This window comes from Eublepharis macularius, chromosome 4 (genome assembly GCF_028583425.1).
Source record: "Eublepharis macularius isolate TG4126 chromosome 4, MPM_Emac_v1.0, whole genome shotgun sequence".
NCBI lineage: Eukaryota > Metazoa > Chordata > Lepidosauria > Squamata > Eublepharidae > Eublepharis > Eublepharis macularius.
Window position 1 is genome coordinate 26525948 of NC_072793.1, and position 18249 is coordinate 26544196.

The window sequence follows — 18249 nt, forward strand, 5'->3', positions numbered from 1 at the left end:
TCTATGTAATTCTAGAACTGTGAGCGGGGCCGTTTCCACACATCCTTAAAATAGCGCAAGACTAACTGAATGCTGGTGGCTCCGTTGTCGCGTGATGTCTGACATCACCCTGTCATGATGCTGTTTTCAGGGCGCCTTCGTAACTGCCTGCATCTGGGTGACGTCAGAAATTTTATTTTAAAGACGTGTAGAAATGGCCTAGCTATTTGATGTTGCGTGTCCCTAGAGAAAGAAGGCTGTCTGTGTGAGTGGAGTCCGCTTTGATGCTGTGATCCTCAACTGGCAAAAACACTGTAAGAACCATGAACAGAACTTTACGAATGCCACTTTTCAGGGGGAATACATGTGGTGACTCTGCTCTTTACCCCAAATGGTGGAGGTGTGCTGGATGTGGAGGTATACTGTTATAGCCTGGCATTATGGTCTTGGCTGCCGAGCAGGTAGGTGGTGCTTCTTTTTCTGCCCACCTGGGCAGTGTACAAAATCTGTTTTTCCCAAACATGTCTCATGAGGATGCTTTGTCAAAAAGAGCCAGATTCAATAACTAAGCTCTTGAGTCAGTCTGTGAAAAGTATGCAGAAACTTGTTTGGGCCCTGGCACTGAATTTCACCTGGAATAAATTTTCCTCTGTCCTCCAGTAGATTTTCTGTGGGTAGAGCTGCTTAGTCAAGTTGCAGCGACACAGTATTTAAAACTGGGATGTAAATGAATTGCATGGTTTTCTTGTGGTGCCCTAGACTATTTTGTGTAGGTTATGGTTATGTGCCTAGTATCTTTTTGAAACATATTCTCTCTTATCCTGCAATGTTGATATACTGCTCTTTAGGGTGGGATGCTTGGCAGAGTCACTAAAAATAGCCAAGTGAGTAAGTATCCTGTTCTGCTGCGTGACGTTTGAGGAGTTACTTTTGAGCAGAAGGAGCATGTCAGCCTACTGCTTAAAATGATGGATGTCCAAGCTTGTAAATCCTGCTCCTAAATAAATAGACAGTGACCCTCGTAGGGTCTATTCAGACATGGCAAGGAAGGGAAGCCCCTATTCACAATGGGTTTGATTTGCTGTGGACTTTTGGAAGAGTCTTGCCTGCCTGCCGTATGCAGTGCTGTGAGTGTCTGCTCCTGGGAAGGGTAGATTTTGTTTGAGAGGCTGCCTGACCATAGGGAAAGCAGGATGGAGGTTGGCTTGTTGCCTGGAATGTCCAGGAAACCCTCTTATCCTGGCTTCCAGCTCCCGTCTGTGGCTGTAAGGGTGACATGTGTAATTGACTTGGCTCTTTAGGATCTTATCCTGTCCAGGCGCTGTGGCCAGGGAGGAGGAACTGGGAAGAATATCCCTTGGGCAGATGAACAGAACCCGACAGCATTGGGAGAGTTTGTCTTCTTAGTTGCTGTTAAATTCATCTGCTGAATTCAAGTATGTGCTTGAACACTGGTTATTCAGGAGTCGTCTGCTATAACTGCTCTTTCCTGTAGGGCAACAGTACCCGCTCCACTCCCCCAGCCCTGCCCACACCTGACTTTGGGTTTTGGCCAGGAGAGAAGGTAGTGAAAACATGCCCTCTTATTCCTTAGGCTTCCTCTGTGTTACCAGCTTCCAAGCAATCTTGCCTATATGTTTCTGCATCTTTCCCCATCTTGCAGTCTTTTTTTTTTTTTTGGTACCTATCCAATGAGTTCAAGACATAACAAAACCTTTTACGGGTGCTGTGGTTGTCCCTTCCTTTACCACCTGTTAACAAAGATGGATTCTTATATTTAATTTTTGATCTCCTAAGCTCACTCTGAGGTAACTTATCAGCCTATCGTGCGTGATGGATGGATGTTCCCTCTTACTGTTCTCCCATATGGCAAAATCGAAAGTTTACTGTGTCCTAAAGAACACTACAAACTTTAAAGTGCTCCAGGACATAATAAACCTTGGATCTTGTCATATGCTGGCACTGAGAAGCAGTGTTCATCATGAAAAGATGATGGATATTACCTCATGGTGGGACTACAGTGTCCAAAACGAAGGTGAGAATCTGGACTAAGCTTTTAACTGTCATGAGAAGCACTTGTAACTAGTAAGTCATCCTCGGGCCTTGTTTCCGCGCTGCGTGACTGCCACCTGGAGGCTGGTTTAAAAACCTCCTCAATGCCGCTGAACTGCAGTCCTCCACAAGGATTGTGTGATATTTCACCACCATATCCCTGACACGCTTTTTTTTTTTTTTGAGTTTGTGGTGGCATGGTAAAAACCTTGCGTTGTGTGTCTATGCAGTTCACAAACAGTTTTGCTATGTGGCCAGAACCATCACGTTGGAGTATTGTTGGAGTGCCCTATTCATTGTCGCCACTACAGGTTATGTTGGCCCAGAGTTTTTGTTTGTTTATGTCGTTTATAGTCTGCATTTCTCACTGCATTTCTCAAGGTGGATTACATAGGGTGGGATCAGTACAATCAGTAGCAAGGACAAGGGTAGGCATTTCCATACAGTGTCAAGGACATTTCCATAAACAACGTCATAGGGTAGATGAATACAAGTTTACAAAGACATAGCATTAGCCAGGATCCAATATGGGGTTGAAAAATTGCTGAAACAGAACATAATCCATTCTAGATCTTACATTAAACAACATGAAGTACAGGTAGTATATAGGTGTATATATTTAAAGCAACAGATAACATGTAAGGCAACATAACGGTGAAGTCTATGGTTCCTAACTCATTAACGAAACATCTGGGACCCGTTTCCTACAATACTGCCATCCTAGATGAGAAAAAAGCCTTTTTGAATAATTTGGTTTTGCATCGTTTGCAGAAAGCTGGGAGCGCGGGGGCTCTCGGGGCCACCACAGAGAAAGCCCGTGTATGGGCTACTGTTGATTTCACCCATGTACAGGCAGTTTACATCTTGGTGGAGTTAGTTTTTACTCCTCTTGATCTCTGTTGTCTGCTGCTGTAGTCTCAGGTACAGCCATGCATCATGGCTGTACCTATGGACATTGATTCTTACAACGTCCCATGAGGACATTGATTTCTTACTGCGTTGTGTCTAGTTAGCTGAGTTGTTTATATACACAGTCGGGGAGTGGGATTCAGTCCTTGCATCCTTGATAAAATGAAGAAAGGGATGTCCTCATTTATGTAGGAAGGGAATGCAAGAGAGAAATACTGAGGATGAAGAAAACATATTGGGGGGGGTCTGCATATATACTCCCCAGGAAAAGGGCTGGTTAAGCGTCAAGGGCGTACAAAGGATTCCTTGTATGCATGGAAAGAGCAAAAAGGCGGTGTTGGAATTACAAAGGTCCAGATCTTCCACCCCAAGCTGACTGTTTTTAGAAGGTTAAAGATGGTGGTGGTGATATGATTTTGCCATGATTTATTAAGGGTCTCTCCTTTATTCTTCATAACTTGGAAGTTGCCAAAAGTTTAAAAACTTTCAAGGGTTGGAACTTACACCTGCAGTTAGGACAGAAGGCGGTGAGGACAGGGCTGAAACGGATATGTGGGCATGATGTCAGACCAGGGTTGGATCCTTATCTAAATCCATTGCATCTTGGGCCAGTTTGTTTAGGGCAGCAGTCCCCAACCTTTTTGGCACCAGGGACCGGTTTCGTGGAAGACAATTTTTCCACGGACCTGGGGGGGGGGGAGATGGGCGGCCACGCCTTGCCTGGCTGGCCCTGCACTTTTCATTAGAAATATCACCTCGCCTGGCCGGCTGACTCCCATCATGCCTCTGGGTCTCTCCTCCCGCTCCCAGTCGGCACACGCGCAGTTGCTGCCTCGTGCTGTGGTCGGTGTGGCTGTGGTCGTGATCACGTGCAGTTGCTGCCTCGTGCTGTGGTTGGTGTGGCTGTGGTCGTGATGTGGTCAGCCAGCCAGGCGAGGTGATATTTCTAATGAAAAGTACAGGGCTGGCCAGGCAAGGCGCGGCCGCCCCTCCCAAGACGGTGATGCCCTTCCTCGCCTGCTCCCTGGAGCCGACTCTGCACTCGCCCGCCACTCACCTCCTGTGCAGCCCAGTTGCTAACAGGCCACGGACTGGTACCGGTCCACAGCCCAGGGGTTGGGGACCCCTGGTTTAGGGCATATGAGAGGAGGTGCTGTTTAAAAAATGCTTAATTTACATAATAGGGAATAGTTAAGCTTCCTTAGTGAAGTTTGTGTTAATGGCTTGAAGGAAGCCCAATAGGCACCAGTCCAAGCCAGAAGGAAGATGATCGATGGAAGAGATGCATCAGAAGGGAAGGGTTAAGGGAAGCTACGTAGTTTTTATTGAAGAAGCTAGCAATGGAGGGAATACAGTCTTAAAAAAAGAGGAAATGGAAAAAAACAAATGAGCGAATGTGATTAATTGCCGGTGGATTATAAATTTCTGGATTTTAATGGGGTTTTCTCAAAGTGGGGACTTACCTTCATTGAAAGTGAGAGGCAAGAACAAGGGACTCTCACCTAGCTTTCTAGCCCTTTAAAATGCCAAAGAATACTTGGCCTGCCAAAAAGCATGCAGATACCAAAAAGTGAGTCGTTTTTTGGAACTGTTTTAGTATTATTGTAATTTTTATTATTATATTGTGTTTCCTCTAAGGATGTATAAAGGCCCATTCTCCATCTTACAACAATCCTGTTAGGTAGACTAGACTACGAGGGAGTGATTGGCTCGAGGTCATCCATGAGCTTTATGGCAGAGGTGGTTTTTGAACCAGGGTGTCCCCCCAATCCTAGCACTATACATTAATCCGTCTTGAGTCTCAGAGAGAAAGGCGGACTATAAATGACATAAATAATAGATTAAAAATAAATAAATAAACCACTAAGCCACACAGGCCATTCTGGGTTCTTCAGGTCCTATGCTGTCTCTTAAGCAAGATGGAAGTAGAGAAAATGTTTCAAGTGGGCAGCTGTGTTGGTCTGTAGTAGACGAACAAGATTTGGGTCCAGTAGCAACATAAAGGCTGAATAGATTTCCGAGGTATGAGCTTTCGAGTCTGTCTTGAAAGCTCATACCCTGAAAATCTAGTTGTTCTTTAAGGTGCTATTGGACCCAAATCTTGCAGAGAAAATGTATATTTAAGAGTCTGAGGAGGAAGACATTGAGAAGAAGCAGTATGGTGAAGTCATCTCCTTTTCCCCTATAGGGAATATATGATAGAGAGGCAGTTCTCTTTTCATATCATGAGAAGTTGTTTTGCTTAGTAGGCAAGTAGGGTACTAGAAAGGAAGTACTGTCTGTAGGTAACCAGAAACCACCAGGCTTTGCACAGGAAACTGGCAAATGTGATGGTTAAGGACCAGAAAAATAAAATGCCTGGCTGAGCATGAGATTATAATAGCTACTGCAAAGGGCGTGTCTGATCCGCTTGCCCCTTTAAAGCAAGTTGGCAGCGTGAAGGATAGAAGATAGATAACTTTCCAAAAACCTTCCTACAAGTCTCTTGCCAAAGCAGTACTTAAGGGGCAAGAAAATTTGTTAGATTAAGTGACTATGTGCATGCCTTGAAGAGAAGAGTTGGAATAAAGATGATCCATATTCATGGTGGGAGGTTAATGCCGGGGCAACTGAGCATCTGAAAATAGTTTATTAATGCATGTTAATTGATACAATTTTGAATTTGTAGGCAGGAATCTTCAAGCAAAGGCTCCAGTGCACTGTTTGGGATTCATGGGGTAAAAATTGAATTGTGCTGTGCTTGGAGCTGCTGTTTGTGCCCGAAAGTTGGGATTTTGTATTTCTGAGCATGTTTTCACTAGCATTAAAATGTGATACTTGTATGAAATTCATCAAGATTAGGGTGTATAGGGAGATATGAGTGTTTGGCATGATGAGCAAAATACTCGGTTGCTACTGAGTTGTGCACCTGTGTGGTTATAACTTTTGCAGTTTATTAGAATTTGGAGTGGTTTGATATGAAGACAGTAGGGGAAAGGAATTTGTTAAAAGGCGAGGAGGAATTTCCTAGTTAGGTGCATTATTGCATTAGAAGCTGTGTCATCATATACCCGAACAGAGACAGCACTGGCTTTGAAAGAACTAGCTTGCCTGATATTCAGCAATGGGTTTTGCTCTTGGCTCTGCCACTCCCGGTATGTGTGCAAACACGTGCTTTGCCCTCCGTCTCTGCTGCATCTCAGCCAGGCAGGGGTTAATTCTTGAGCTCTGTGCAGCGGCAGGTGGGCGGTTCCAAAGCTGTCATCCTCCATGGAAGCCAACACAGGCAGGGAAGCTCAGCTGAGTAGAATGATTGCAGGCCAAGGCACAGCCCATTCCCCTTGACAGGGCTGGGCTCCCCAGCACATGGGCGACCAGAGCACTGATGGTGCGTCACAGGGCTTGCTTTGACAGCGGGCAGGAGGAGCGGGGAGGCAGCCTAGGGTAAGCCACTCTGTGTGTGTGTGTGTGTGTGTGTGTGTGTGTGTGACTATGCTAGATGTGTCGGCCAGAGCTGCATTTAGTGCCATGTGTCTCTCTGTCTTATTCATGCTCCGCACCTTCTGTCTGTCCTTGCTGTCATAGCCATGCTTGGTGCAGCGTGCCTTTCGATTCTCTCCGGGGCGTGCCATGCTTTCCGCACCTGCCTGCTTGTCTCTGTTCCCCAGTGGCTTACTTTTGAAGCGGAGGCTGCTTTCCATTGGGCCTCTGTTCTTGGCGGGGGAGAGGCTGTTAATGTGGTTCGAAGAGCCTTTTGGCTTATTTATGGGAATCTCTCTTGCGACAGGCTCTAAGCAGTTCCCCCCATCTGTCAGATCTGTGTGTCCTTCCTGGTGTGAATGAAATTTTGCGGGGAGGGAATCTTTCCCAAGGGTGGGGTTATAACTTTCTAGTATGGGGCTGTTTAAGGTTCCATAGTGGGAGATATAGACAAGTTATGCGAAGGGTGAACAGGTGGTCAGGTTTGGGCAGGGGGAGGGCGATACTGTCCACCCCAAGTGTAGCCTACCATCGTCCTGCCCAAAGAATTGACATGTATGGTAGTATCTGGGAAAATCCTGCTTACAGCAAGATCAAGATGGGTAGCTGTGTTTGTCTGTAGCAGTAGAAAAGAGCAAGAGTCCTGTAGCACCTATAAGATTAACAAAATTCGTAGTACGGGATGAGCTTTTGTGAATCACAGCTCGCTTCTTCGGAAAGCTCATACACTACCACAAATTTTGTTAGTCTTATGAGTGCTACTGGACTCTTGCTCATTTCTGCTGCTTACAGCAGAAAGTTTCAAAGAGTTGTGTGCAGTGGTTGTTGGGGGTTTTCCGGGCTGTATTGCCGTGGTCTTGCCAAGACCACGGCAATACAGCCCGGAAAACCCCCAACAACCATCGTTCTCCGGCCGTGAAAGCCTTCGACAATACAGTTGTGTGCAGCTTTCCAGGAATGCGTTCGAGTACGGTAGGATGTTACAACACAGGGGGCTGCGGAAGTTCCCCATTTTGAATTTAGAGCCAGCGGAGAAACCTTTAAAAGAACAAATTGGAGGCATGGGCAAAATAGTTTTTGCACAGCTCACCTGAAAAAGGAGAGGAGAAATAAAACAGGTGAGAACAACCAGCTACTGTCCTAGCCAGAATATGAGCCTGTCATTAGTATGTCCTTAGAGTGCCTGGACTTAGCCCTTATCTTAACCTCTGTTGGGATCTTTCTCAGAATGGTTCTGAACATTTGGCGAAGCATTTGAGAGAAGAGAGGTGGGGGAATCATGGTTGCTCCATGTTTCCTGCTGGTAGCCCTTTCTCAGACACATAAGGAGAAGTGTGTAAAGACAGAACTGTCTCTAGGGGTATAGCAGGCCTCTCGTTCAAATTGATTTGGGCTGCATTTGAGAGAGCTGAGGTGTTGCAAGCTTTCCTTCTTTTCAGGCCTAGACTGCAACTCAGAGATAATTTGCTTTGGGGTGACTTTTGTACCCATTTGGTTGGCTGGTACGAAATGAATGAGGCAGGAAGGGTGTCCATGGGCTGCCTAACTGAGCTGAGCACAAATGTGTTTGCCATTCAAATGAACAGAAGCATCTCTGCATGGCAAACCCGACGGGTAGTTCCCTGGCATCAACAGGCTGCCTGTTTGGTAACAAAATGTGGGTGGTTCAAGTAGTTTCTGAAAGCAAGTATAAAGTCCTCTGGGAAGAGGGTAACATGTTATACAGCTTTGTGCATGCATGCACTGATGGGCGACTCTGGATGTGCCATCATCCCTTCAGAATTGCTTCTTGCTCAAAGTGCTGTCTAGAGGGTTCCCACTCAGGTGTTTTCCTTGGACTTGGACTGTCCAAAGTGCCTTGGTTCATCAACCTTGAGCTCTGACTTTACTGAAGCCCATGCACAGACATATTTCTCCCTCTCCCAGCTTCATCTCACAGTGCTTGTAAGGAGAAATGAGTTGGTTGGCACAGGTTGAAATAAAATGTGTCTCCTCGTGTGGCATTGTCTACAAAGTAGGGTTGACCCGCCAATCCATTACCTGGTCAAATATTGTCAATTGCCTCTTATTGTTTCAGCTGCATATGGCATGAAGTCTAGAATGTCCTTGGGTGAATGGCCAGAAAAAATCTTATTTGTGATCATAACTAGAGATGGGCACGAACAGCAATACGAACTAAAAAACCCCACGAACAGCCCTATCTGCTGTTTGTGAGGCCCCATTCTAAACGAACAGGTGGTTGTATTGTCGAAGGCTTTCACGGCCGGAGAACGATGGTTGTTGGGGGTTTTCCGGGCTGTCTTGCCGTGGTCTTGCCAAGACCACGGCAAGACAGCCCGGAAAACCCCCAACAACCATCGAACAGGTGGTTGTTGCGTTCGTTGCTGTTCGTCAAACCAGACAGTCTGGCACCTGCAATCAATTCCCATGGCAACTCAGGCAGGGATTGTCTGAACTCTGTCTGAACTCCTGCCCTGGAAACCCCAATCTAAGACCAATTTAGCTTTATTGGCAGGTCTTCCTTTCAGGTGTAGACAGGAGCTTCCTTTGTAGCCTGGGGGTCATCTTATAGCCACTCTCGCCCCTCCCTTTCTAATTAAGCCTCAAGGCCTGGCTTCTCCTACTTGAAAGCTCTGATGAAAACACAGGTTTCACGAAGCAGTACGAAGCCAATTTGCATGAGACATTGGGAGAGAGACGGTGGGAGTTTAGATGGTTCCACTCTTGTAGTGGCTCTTCTTTCCATTTCACTGATGGACCCTTTTAAAAGAAGCTGCTTGAGATGGGGGAAAGTGTGGGGATTTAGACTGTTCTGCAGGAAACGACACGGTAGCACAAGTACAGCCTCACCAGATAGCCAGAATTTTATATGAGAGGGCTGACTGTGCTTTGTATAGCATGTTTAAGTGTAGAGTGAATGCCAGTTCGCACACGTTGGGCTGCTCTGTGCAATTCTGCCCTTAAGAGGAGAACCGCGGAAGTGGCTGGCAAACGTGTTTTTTTTGCAGGACACTTTCTTCAAGAATGCATGCTTGTGTGCCTGTCTTCCAGATGTCATGTAGATGATCCATCTGGCTCATTGCAAAGCTGGGGCTTTTCGCTTCCTCATTCAAATGCCTTCCTAGCATCTTGCCCTAGGTTGCTTTTCAGGCAGGGCAGTAGCTGTGGGGTATTTCCTAGGTGAGCAAGCTGAAAACAAGGTATAGAACATCAGAGGCCACAGTCTCTGTCTGGACTGGCAAGGAATGATTCCTTCCAAAAGAGAGAGGTGCTTTTTCACGTGCCTGGGGACATCTTAGAGCCAATGAGTTTTCAATGAGTTGGGCCAGGCTCCCCGCAACCACACAGCAGCTGCAGAGAACGGCTTTTAAAAAATAAAGTAGAGCCTGTTTGGGCTCAGAACACTGCTGCAGGCGGAGGAAGGCTCCTGCTCCACCCGACCTGCTTTCCTGCATGGAAACACTGCTGGGGGAGTTATTTCCCTGGTTTTGCTGCTCCACATGGAGTACTCTGTGTAGGTGGAGCAGCAAAAAAACAGGGAAATAACCCTTTCCTTCTCCCACGACAGCATCCTGAGCCCAAACGGGCTCTCCTTTATTCTTTTTTAACGTAATTCTTCCCAGTTGCCTTTGGGGAACCTGAATCCAACTCTCAAAAACACGAATATGTAGTTTGTCCCCGAGTTCCTTTTTTGAAAGGCTTTTCCATTAGAAAGGAATCCTCAATATGCTTGGCTTGACCGACAGTTTTTATTAACAAAAAGTGGCCATCCTGCATGGCTGACCGATGTCCAGAATTTGAGAGGCACTGCGACTGCCGTGGGAATGAGAAGTCTCCATATGTTCTGGGGCTGTGCTCTGGTGCTCACGGGAGAAAACAGCAGTTCTTGAATTAGCATAATTTCCAGTGTTGTTGTTTGGATGCTTCTCGTCATTTATAGTATTTGAGCAATATCCGATTTGTCAATTGACCAAGTTCTTTGGGAGTGGAAGTGGGGGGCAGCGAAATGGCTGTCTGTAGGCTTAAACTGTCAGCTCTACTACACTCCTGCTTTGTACCCACCTGTCTAAATTTGCTGGGAGTAGGGGGCTGCTTCTTCTTTAAGAACAGCCTCCTTTGTATGCTGCTACTGCTGCGGTAAGCTTGGCTCTGGGCTCCTGCCCTCGTGTCCAACTGCAAAGCAACAAAAAAGGCGCTTCCCTTGTTTGGCTTCTCTGTTCATACAGCCACACAATGGAGCCTTGTTGTGTCAGGAACTCTGATCTCCCTGAAATAAGCTTGCGGCTAAGGCTTGGCTCCCCACTCCAGCTATGGATCCGTGCTGCCACTAAAGGGGAGGGGGGAAGATATTGCTTTCTCCACCTCATCAGCAAGGCAGAGGAGTGCTGAGGTGTGTAGTGGAGCGTCTTGCTTTACTCCCAGGTACTGACTAGGTTGAAAGAAGTGAGATCCTCTCCCATCGGACTACTGGTCCTCCTATTCTGTCTGGAGCTGTGGTAGAAATAGTAGAAGCAGTCCCTGTTCCAGCTGCGACTTCAAGGCTCTGTCCTGCCTCTCCCATTTGAAGTCAGCTGAATTAGCAAAAATCTTGGCAGGGTCAAGCCAAGACACCCCCCCCTGCCTGCAGCTGCTAGGATGTGCTGGACGGACCCTAAGCGTTGCTTGAATTCTTCCGGTGGTATTTGAGGAACGTCTGCCTTGTTTTTGTTTTTAATTTGGAGATGTAAGAGCGCACTGTGTCTGGGCCAGCATGCAGAGGTAGTCCCGACATCTGGAGCCCAGTTGAGCTTTCTTCTGGTCCTGCTTTCTGGGACATGTATGACAATCAGGGTGTCATACATGTCCCAGACAGGATGTTTTGCATCCTGCCTTTTCTCCTACTAGGAAGTCCTGGCCAGTTTGGTCTTCCGAGGCAATTTTGTTTTGTATATATTCATAAAGCAGAAGTTGGAGTTTCATATGCCTTGCGTGCCTTTCCTCTGTAAGCTTGTCCTGTTGCAAGGAAAGTAGAAGATGGAGAGCGCTGATTACCATTAGTCTATTTTTTTAAAAGAAAGGAAATCAGTTGGAGGCGCACAGTTTTCAAAATAAAATCATGACAGCAAACCATTGCGCTGCTGATTTTTAGTCCCAGTTGAAAATGTCATATCTTGTCGCTCGGTGACAGTTTTGGAGACAATGTCTTCACTTGGAACTTTGCTTCTGGCCAAGGATTCAGCACCATGATGACTTTCCCAACATCTAATGATTGTAATCTAATAACTTGTCACCAACCAGAAATACATAATCGAAGTAGCTTTTCCTATGCCCCCCCCCCCGGTCCCATCCAGAAGCTACATTTCAAATTTTCTTTTTTTTAATTTAAAAAATTCACTTTTCACCACTTTTAGTTCATCCATCCAATTCGACTTGATTTTCCTTTTCACTTTCTCTTTATCTCTTTCTGCCACACTTTCTTCCATAATAGTCTCCTTCTTTCTCAGTGAACATTTCTCCCGTTTCTATTTTTTTTAAAAAATACATCTTACTCTGTAAGCTCCTAACTTCCCTCTTAACTTATCTCCTTGCTTTCTTTCGTTCGGGCGGGATGGGGGAGTGTTTGAAAGAAACTTAAATTTCTTAATGGCACAGTCTCTTGGGGGGGCTGAAAAGCAGAAGATGAGAAACACTGGCTCCTACTGGTTTGCTTTAATCCCAGCTGACATTTTACGTATTTATTTTATGTACATTATTTATAGTCCACTTTTCCAGCGGGACTCGAGAATTACACAAAGTCAGTCAATACAATTAACAGGATGGGATAGCCAATAAGCAGTGCAATAGGATTTGGAATGTGGAAATTTAGAAGCAACCAAAAATCTGAAAACAAAACTTAAGCAAAACATAAGTTTTACCATGATTTGTTGCAGCAATAGGCAGTTTGAACTATTTTATTTATTTATTTATTTCAAATTTCTATTCCGCCCTCCCCGTGAGCGGGCTCAGGGCGGATAACAACACATTAAAATACAAAATACAATCAAAACAACATGTTAAAATACAATAAAAATCCATACACATTTAAAACAGGATGGTGGACGCCTTCACAGGGAGGGTTAAGATTTTATACACTCCCTTTTTTATTTTCATACACAGTAGTATAGACCACAGTCCCTAACCCTTTACCTGGACATCAGCCCTATGTAGAAAAGCACTCTTGAATAATTCAGTTTTGCGGAAAGCCAGGAGAACCCCCCTAACCTCATCAGGTAGGCTGTTCCATAAGGGGGGGGGGTGCAACGGAGAAAGCAGATGCTTGTGCAGTTGTTGACTTTCGCCATATGTAGGTTAGCGCATGTAGAAGTTCCCCACCGTTTATTAAATAGATCATTGAATACTCAAGTGGGTCCCTATTCCAGCCTTACAGTCTGAAACCAGCAGGTGTGGTACTCCTTGCAGAAAAAAACACACCTGCAATAGCAGGTGGTTGCAGTGGGGCTCCTCATTGTTGAGTATGAGACATTGCTGTGTAAGGGTGGTGACTGTTGTTGCCGTCCTGCTGTAATGATACAGTTAACAGGCTCAGCTCATTCTGGGGTCTTGAAGCTGTTGCGCAGGATGGGAGTGGGGGCTTCACATCCAAAGAATAGGATCACATGTTGTTGTTGTGCAGTATTTAATAGGGGCAGACCTCATGTAGCTCACAGCCCACGTCCAACGATCTGGATTGAATCAAATGGTTGCTGGCTCCACTCTTGCTCGCTGCTTTTCAAAAAGAAAATGTGCACAGTATAACCCTGAAACTTTAGAGCCTGGGGGAGCAGCGAGTTGTAGTTTAGCTGGATTCATGAGGGGTCAGGCTCCTCTTGTACCTTTACAACAACTGTGTAGAAAGGAGACTTCTAGTGGGTGTAAATTCTTCTGCTGTTCCAAAATTACAGGGGGAAGCTTGAGTACCTTTTTGCAATATTTTCCTCCTGTGCAACTAATTGTGACAGCTGAGGAGCCCATTTCACACTGCATCTGGGATTCTGAACGTTTAGGAATGTTGGAGAAGGAAAATAACTTTTGCCTCCTGTTCCTCGCTGCTTCATGTACGATCCCTTCATGGTGGATTTTGTTGCTTTCCCTTTTTGTAAAACGCCGCCGCCTTTTCCGTAACTGTATTCAGTAGAATCTAGCATTGTATAGCTAGCATTGTTTCCAAGGCATCTTTCATAGCCTGTGACCTAATGCCAAGCATCTGCAACCTTGCATGCAAAACTCGCCACTCTCATTCCATTGTCGGAGGGAGACGAAATGGATCTGAGTAGGCTACATGCCACTTGCTATTCAAGCTAAGTAGGTCTTGACTTGCCTAGGAGCCCAGCGTAGGCTGGCCTGAGTTTTCTGAAGAACCTGGTATGCTGGAATCAAACAAATGCCCACCCCCCCGCCCATGATTCTGTTACCCACTGTGGCAAGCCAGATGCTTCTGACAAGCTTGCAATCTGGTTATAACAGCCACACCCTGTTTTCCTCCAACAGCCAGAGAAATGCTGCTTCTAATTATGCAAGATCGGTTTGGCATGTCATGGCTGACATCTACAGATAGGTTACCTTCCACCAATTAGTCTAATCCTTCAGGACTGCCTCTCCTTGTATGTTCCCCGGAAACTGCTTCGATCAGCGGATAAATGTTTACTGGTGGTCCCCTGCCCTAAGGAAGCCTGCCTTGCTTCAACCAGGGCTAGGGCCTTTTCAGTCCTGGCCCCAGCCTGGTGGAATGCTCTGTCAATGGAGACCCGGGCCCAGTGGGACATATTATCGTTCCGCCGGGCCTGTAAGACAGAGCTGTTCTGCCAGGTGTTTGGTGGTTGAAGGGGGCAGTGCCATGTCGGCCTCCCACCTTTGGGGTGGGGTGGGGGTTCTCCCCACCATTGCATCTTAATGTGCTTGGTTAATTTGTTTTATTATTGTTTATTGTATGTTGATTTTAGAGTTGTTTTCTTGTTTTTGTTGATTTTAACTGTTGTTCACCACTCAGAGCCCCTGAGGATGGGCGGTTTGTTGTTGTTGTTGTTGTTGTTGTTGTTGTTGTTGTTGTTGTTGTTGTTGTTGTTGTTATTCACCACCCAGAGCCCCTGAGGATAGGCGGTTTGTTGTTGTTGTTGTTGTTATTCACCACCCAGAGCCCCTGAGGATGGGCGGTTTGTTGTTGTTGTTGTTGTTGTTGTTGTTAATAATAATAATAATAATAATTTTTATCAAAAAATAATAATGTTTTTATCAAAAAAAGTATACTGAAGTGTTATAATGAATTCCGTATAAAACATAAGCGTTGGAGAGAGCGAAGCATAAATGCATTAAACAAAATGGGTGTATCTCCCTCAGTCATACCCTAAAGAACATTTTTATACATCCGGGTTACAGAAAGTAGCGTGGCCTGTAATAGAGACTCTGAGAGCAGGCCATGCCGTGGCACGGGTCCATTCATCGTAAGTGACGCTCCTCCCTTTGCCTTGACAGTGCCCAGCGACTTGTCCCCCGAGGAGTGTCAGGAGCTTGAGAACATCCGGCGGCGGAAGCAGGAGCTGCTGGCGGACATCCAGGTAGACATTATTCAGAAGAGATGTAACAAAGGTTGGATGAATTGGGGTGTGCATGTTTCTGATACAAGCCAGGAGTTCTTTCGACTTCATGTTTCCTTTTTGAAGGTTGTTTGGTTATTTTGGTGGATAATTCTAGAAACTCTAGTCTCGGTGTCTGTGTTCTGGCTGTTGTCTCTCTCTCTGTTTGGGACATAATTGTTTCTGGTGCCAAAACTTAGTCCTAGAAGCAAGAGGTAAAAGTAAGAGTGCCTCTGAGCACGTGCAGTTTCTTTCCTGAGTAGCCACAGCCAGTTCCCAAGCATCTTGTGTTGATAGCAGATGCTGCCTTCTGGCAACTTTTCTATTTCAGAAATCAAGCCCAGGCGCCCCCCCCCTCACAGCCCCCCAAAACAAATCCAAAATGGATTCTGTGCTTGGCAACCTGAAGAGTTTACATAGTGGAGCCAGCAGCCATGATACTGGCTGCCTGAGCAGAAGTTGGGAAGCAGGAGGGGTGAGATATGACTGGGGGGGGGTCCAATTACCCTGCCCATCTCCCAAGGCTAAGCCTTTTGGTGATATTGGTGTGTGTGTGGGGGGTGTCTTCCAATCTCACCCCCCTCTGGCCCCGGCTTGTCAGGGTGATGCTTCTTGGGGTAATGACCAGGCAGAGGAAGGCTTGCGCTAGAGGGATGGGATGCCCATTTCCAGTTCTTTCTCCAGTTCAGTGCTGCTTGAAATGGGTGCCCTTCTTTTGGATGGGGATGCTGTTCTTTTTCCAAAGCGATACTTTAACAACATTTTCCTGTGCCTCGGCTGCTCATTGCATTTCCCAGTGCAGTCTGTTTGTGGCTGAAGCATGGGGCTTTCCATTCCCTCTGGCAACTTGCTTCAAGGTGCTGCGCATGGCCGAGATGCTCATCAGTCCCATCAGCAACAATTAAGGCCGCGTGGAGGCTAATCACTGCCATATGCTGGACACATCCTAATGAAATTAGCCCAGTAATTGTTAGCCCCAGGAGCTCACTCTTCGTGCTTCCTTCCTAGAGGAGCGCAGCACACTGGTGCCATACCGAGGCTGCCGTCCCCAGCCTGCCTTGCCTCTCAGCCAAGATCAAACCATGTGCTCTTAGTTCCCTGCATTCTGGGGGCAAAGGGTGCTTGCAGCAGGCCTTGGCTCTGAAACTAATGAGAATGGAGTAGCCGCCCCTGGGCAGGAGACAGAGAGATCTTTCCTGGCTATTATATTTGCTGGCAGAACTCCGGTCTCTCCTTCCCATAAGCAGGCTGCGTGGAGATGGTGTGAAGATAAGTTCCTGCCTATCTTTTGTGTGCTTCTCTTTCCCACCGATGAATCAGTTTGGAGAAAGACAAGGAGATCCGATAAGCCTGGACTGACAGAAACCTTTCTTCTTCATCTTGAAATCCTTTTTTTTTTAAATGCTGAACAAGCGCCTCCCGCCCCCCACTTCATGGCTTCCACACACAGTTATTTTTCTCCCCCTTTCCTCCTATTTGCAGCGTCTGAAAGATGAGATAGCAGAGGTGACTAATGAAATCGAGAACTTGGGGTCCACAGAAGAGAGGTGAGTGCTGCTTCTCTTGGAAAGATGGGGAGGGTGAAAGTCGACGTTCAGGCTTTATTTTGGGCTTTTGGGGAAAATGAAAATTGGGAAGAGTAAAGTGAACGGACGGCCAAAAGTGCTGTGGTGAAGCAGAAATGAATTGTGCCACTAGCTGGATAACCGGGGGTCACACTTATCCACTGAAACAGAAATGTCAGTTTTTGGGGGCCGCTTCTGAACTGCAGTGTAAATAACACAGGCTGTGCTGCGTTTAAAACAATACCCACAGACAGGCACGTTTCTGTATCTGTGTACACGCAGACAGAGAGGGTGGGGGACTGATTGGAGATGTCCCCGTGCAATTATCTAGTGAAATCTAGGGGTGTGTGATTTCGGGGTTTGTGATCTGGCTTTATAACCAGATTTATACCGATCCAGCATTGTCTGTCTAGGCCAGATCACACAAAAGAATCCCGGATCAGATCTGGGGAAGCCAATTCTGCTGGGCCAGTTTATTCAGTCACAGCTGCGGTAGAGAGAGAGAGAGTGAGGGCAGCGGCCTCAAGTGGAGGCGAGCGTCACGCCCCGAGGCTGGCAGGGGACAGGAGGCAGCAGCCAGATTCCCATCCTCCACCCCTGTCTAAGCTCCAGAAGAGCCCTTCAAGCCACCACTGGCCGTCTTTTAAATGTCGCAGCTCTTGGGGAGTCTCATCCCCTGTGCTTTCTTCAGCCTGGGTCAGGAAGGATTCTCTGTTTTACATTGGGGTTCTCTGGTGGGACATTGGTTCCCTTCCCTCACTTTGGTTCTGTTGGGCTTCGTTGGTTCAGCTTGCGTGAGAGCAGGACTTGTGTTTGGGACCGTATTTTGGCCTTTGTTTAATGTTTCCTTTTGCCTGGAAAACCTTGGAAATGTTTCCCCCATAGGAAACAATGGAGAATGGCTGGGGACAGGTTTTTCAAGGGCCCATAGAATTGGAAACTGGGGTCCAATCTTCCTGAAACTAGGAGGGTCTTTAGTGGACAGGATGGAGTACGTTCCCTGAAAATTTGGTGTCATTTGCTTAAAAATAATCCCTCCCCCTCAGCCCTCCATAAGGAGTAATGGCTTGATAAATTTAGAATTCTCTAACCGGATTAGAGAATCTGACCCAGATGTCAGGGATATTGAATTTTTTCGTATCCTTGAAACCCAGATCTGAATCTCCTGGATTTTTTTTGTGTGCACCCCCCTAATAAAATCTACTTGCTTAATCTGTTGACTTCCATTGTCAGAGGAAAGAGATTCTTTTGCTCCGGACTCCATCACAGTTGGGCGCAGCATCTAATTTTTATCTCTGGGTTGGTCCACAGAGCAGAGCAAAGTTCTATGTTCAGGCCCAATAAGCTGAAGAACAGATCTGTTTAAGGTCTGAGGAAGGCTGCATCCCTCCCATCTATGGAGAGGGATGGGATGCCAAACACCCTGCCCCCTCTGAGCAACTGGTGCAGACCAGAGAATCTCTCAGGCTTCCTGTAGACCTTTAATATTATCAAGAGATCTCTGATTTTGTCTGTTCTCCAAATGGCTGTGGATCTCTTCCTCTCACCCCAGACTTCTCTAAGGTTAGTTATGCTTCCCCCAACCAGCACTAGATTCCCTGTCTTAGACAGTTAACTATGAACTGGGGCAGATGGAGTCACCAGCGGATTAGGCAGCCCTAATTGTCAGTGGAAACTTGGCATGTGGTGTCCCTGTC

At 46.4% G+C, this 18249-nt stretch overlaps 1 protein-coding gene across 5 annotated transcripts in view; it reads left to right on the forward strand.

The window, feature by feature from the left end:
• CYTH1 (cytohesin 1) overlaps positions 1-18249 on the forward strand; it is a 76304-nt gene that overhangs the window by 39078 nt on the left and 18977 nt on the right. For all 5 annotated transcript variants that reach the window (XM_054975823.1, XM_054975826.1, XM_054975822.1 and 2 more), the window contains 2 exons: positions 14887-14969; positions 16470-16534. In XM_054975823.1, the coding sequence (XP_054831798.1) occupies positions 14887-14969; positions 16470-16534 (148 nt within the window). The remainder of the gene's footprint in view (positions 1-14886; positions 14970-16469; positions 16535-18249) is intronic.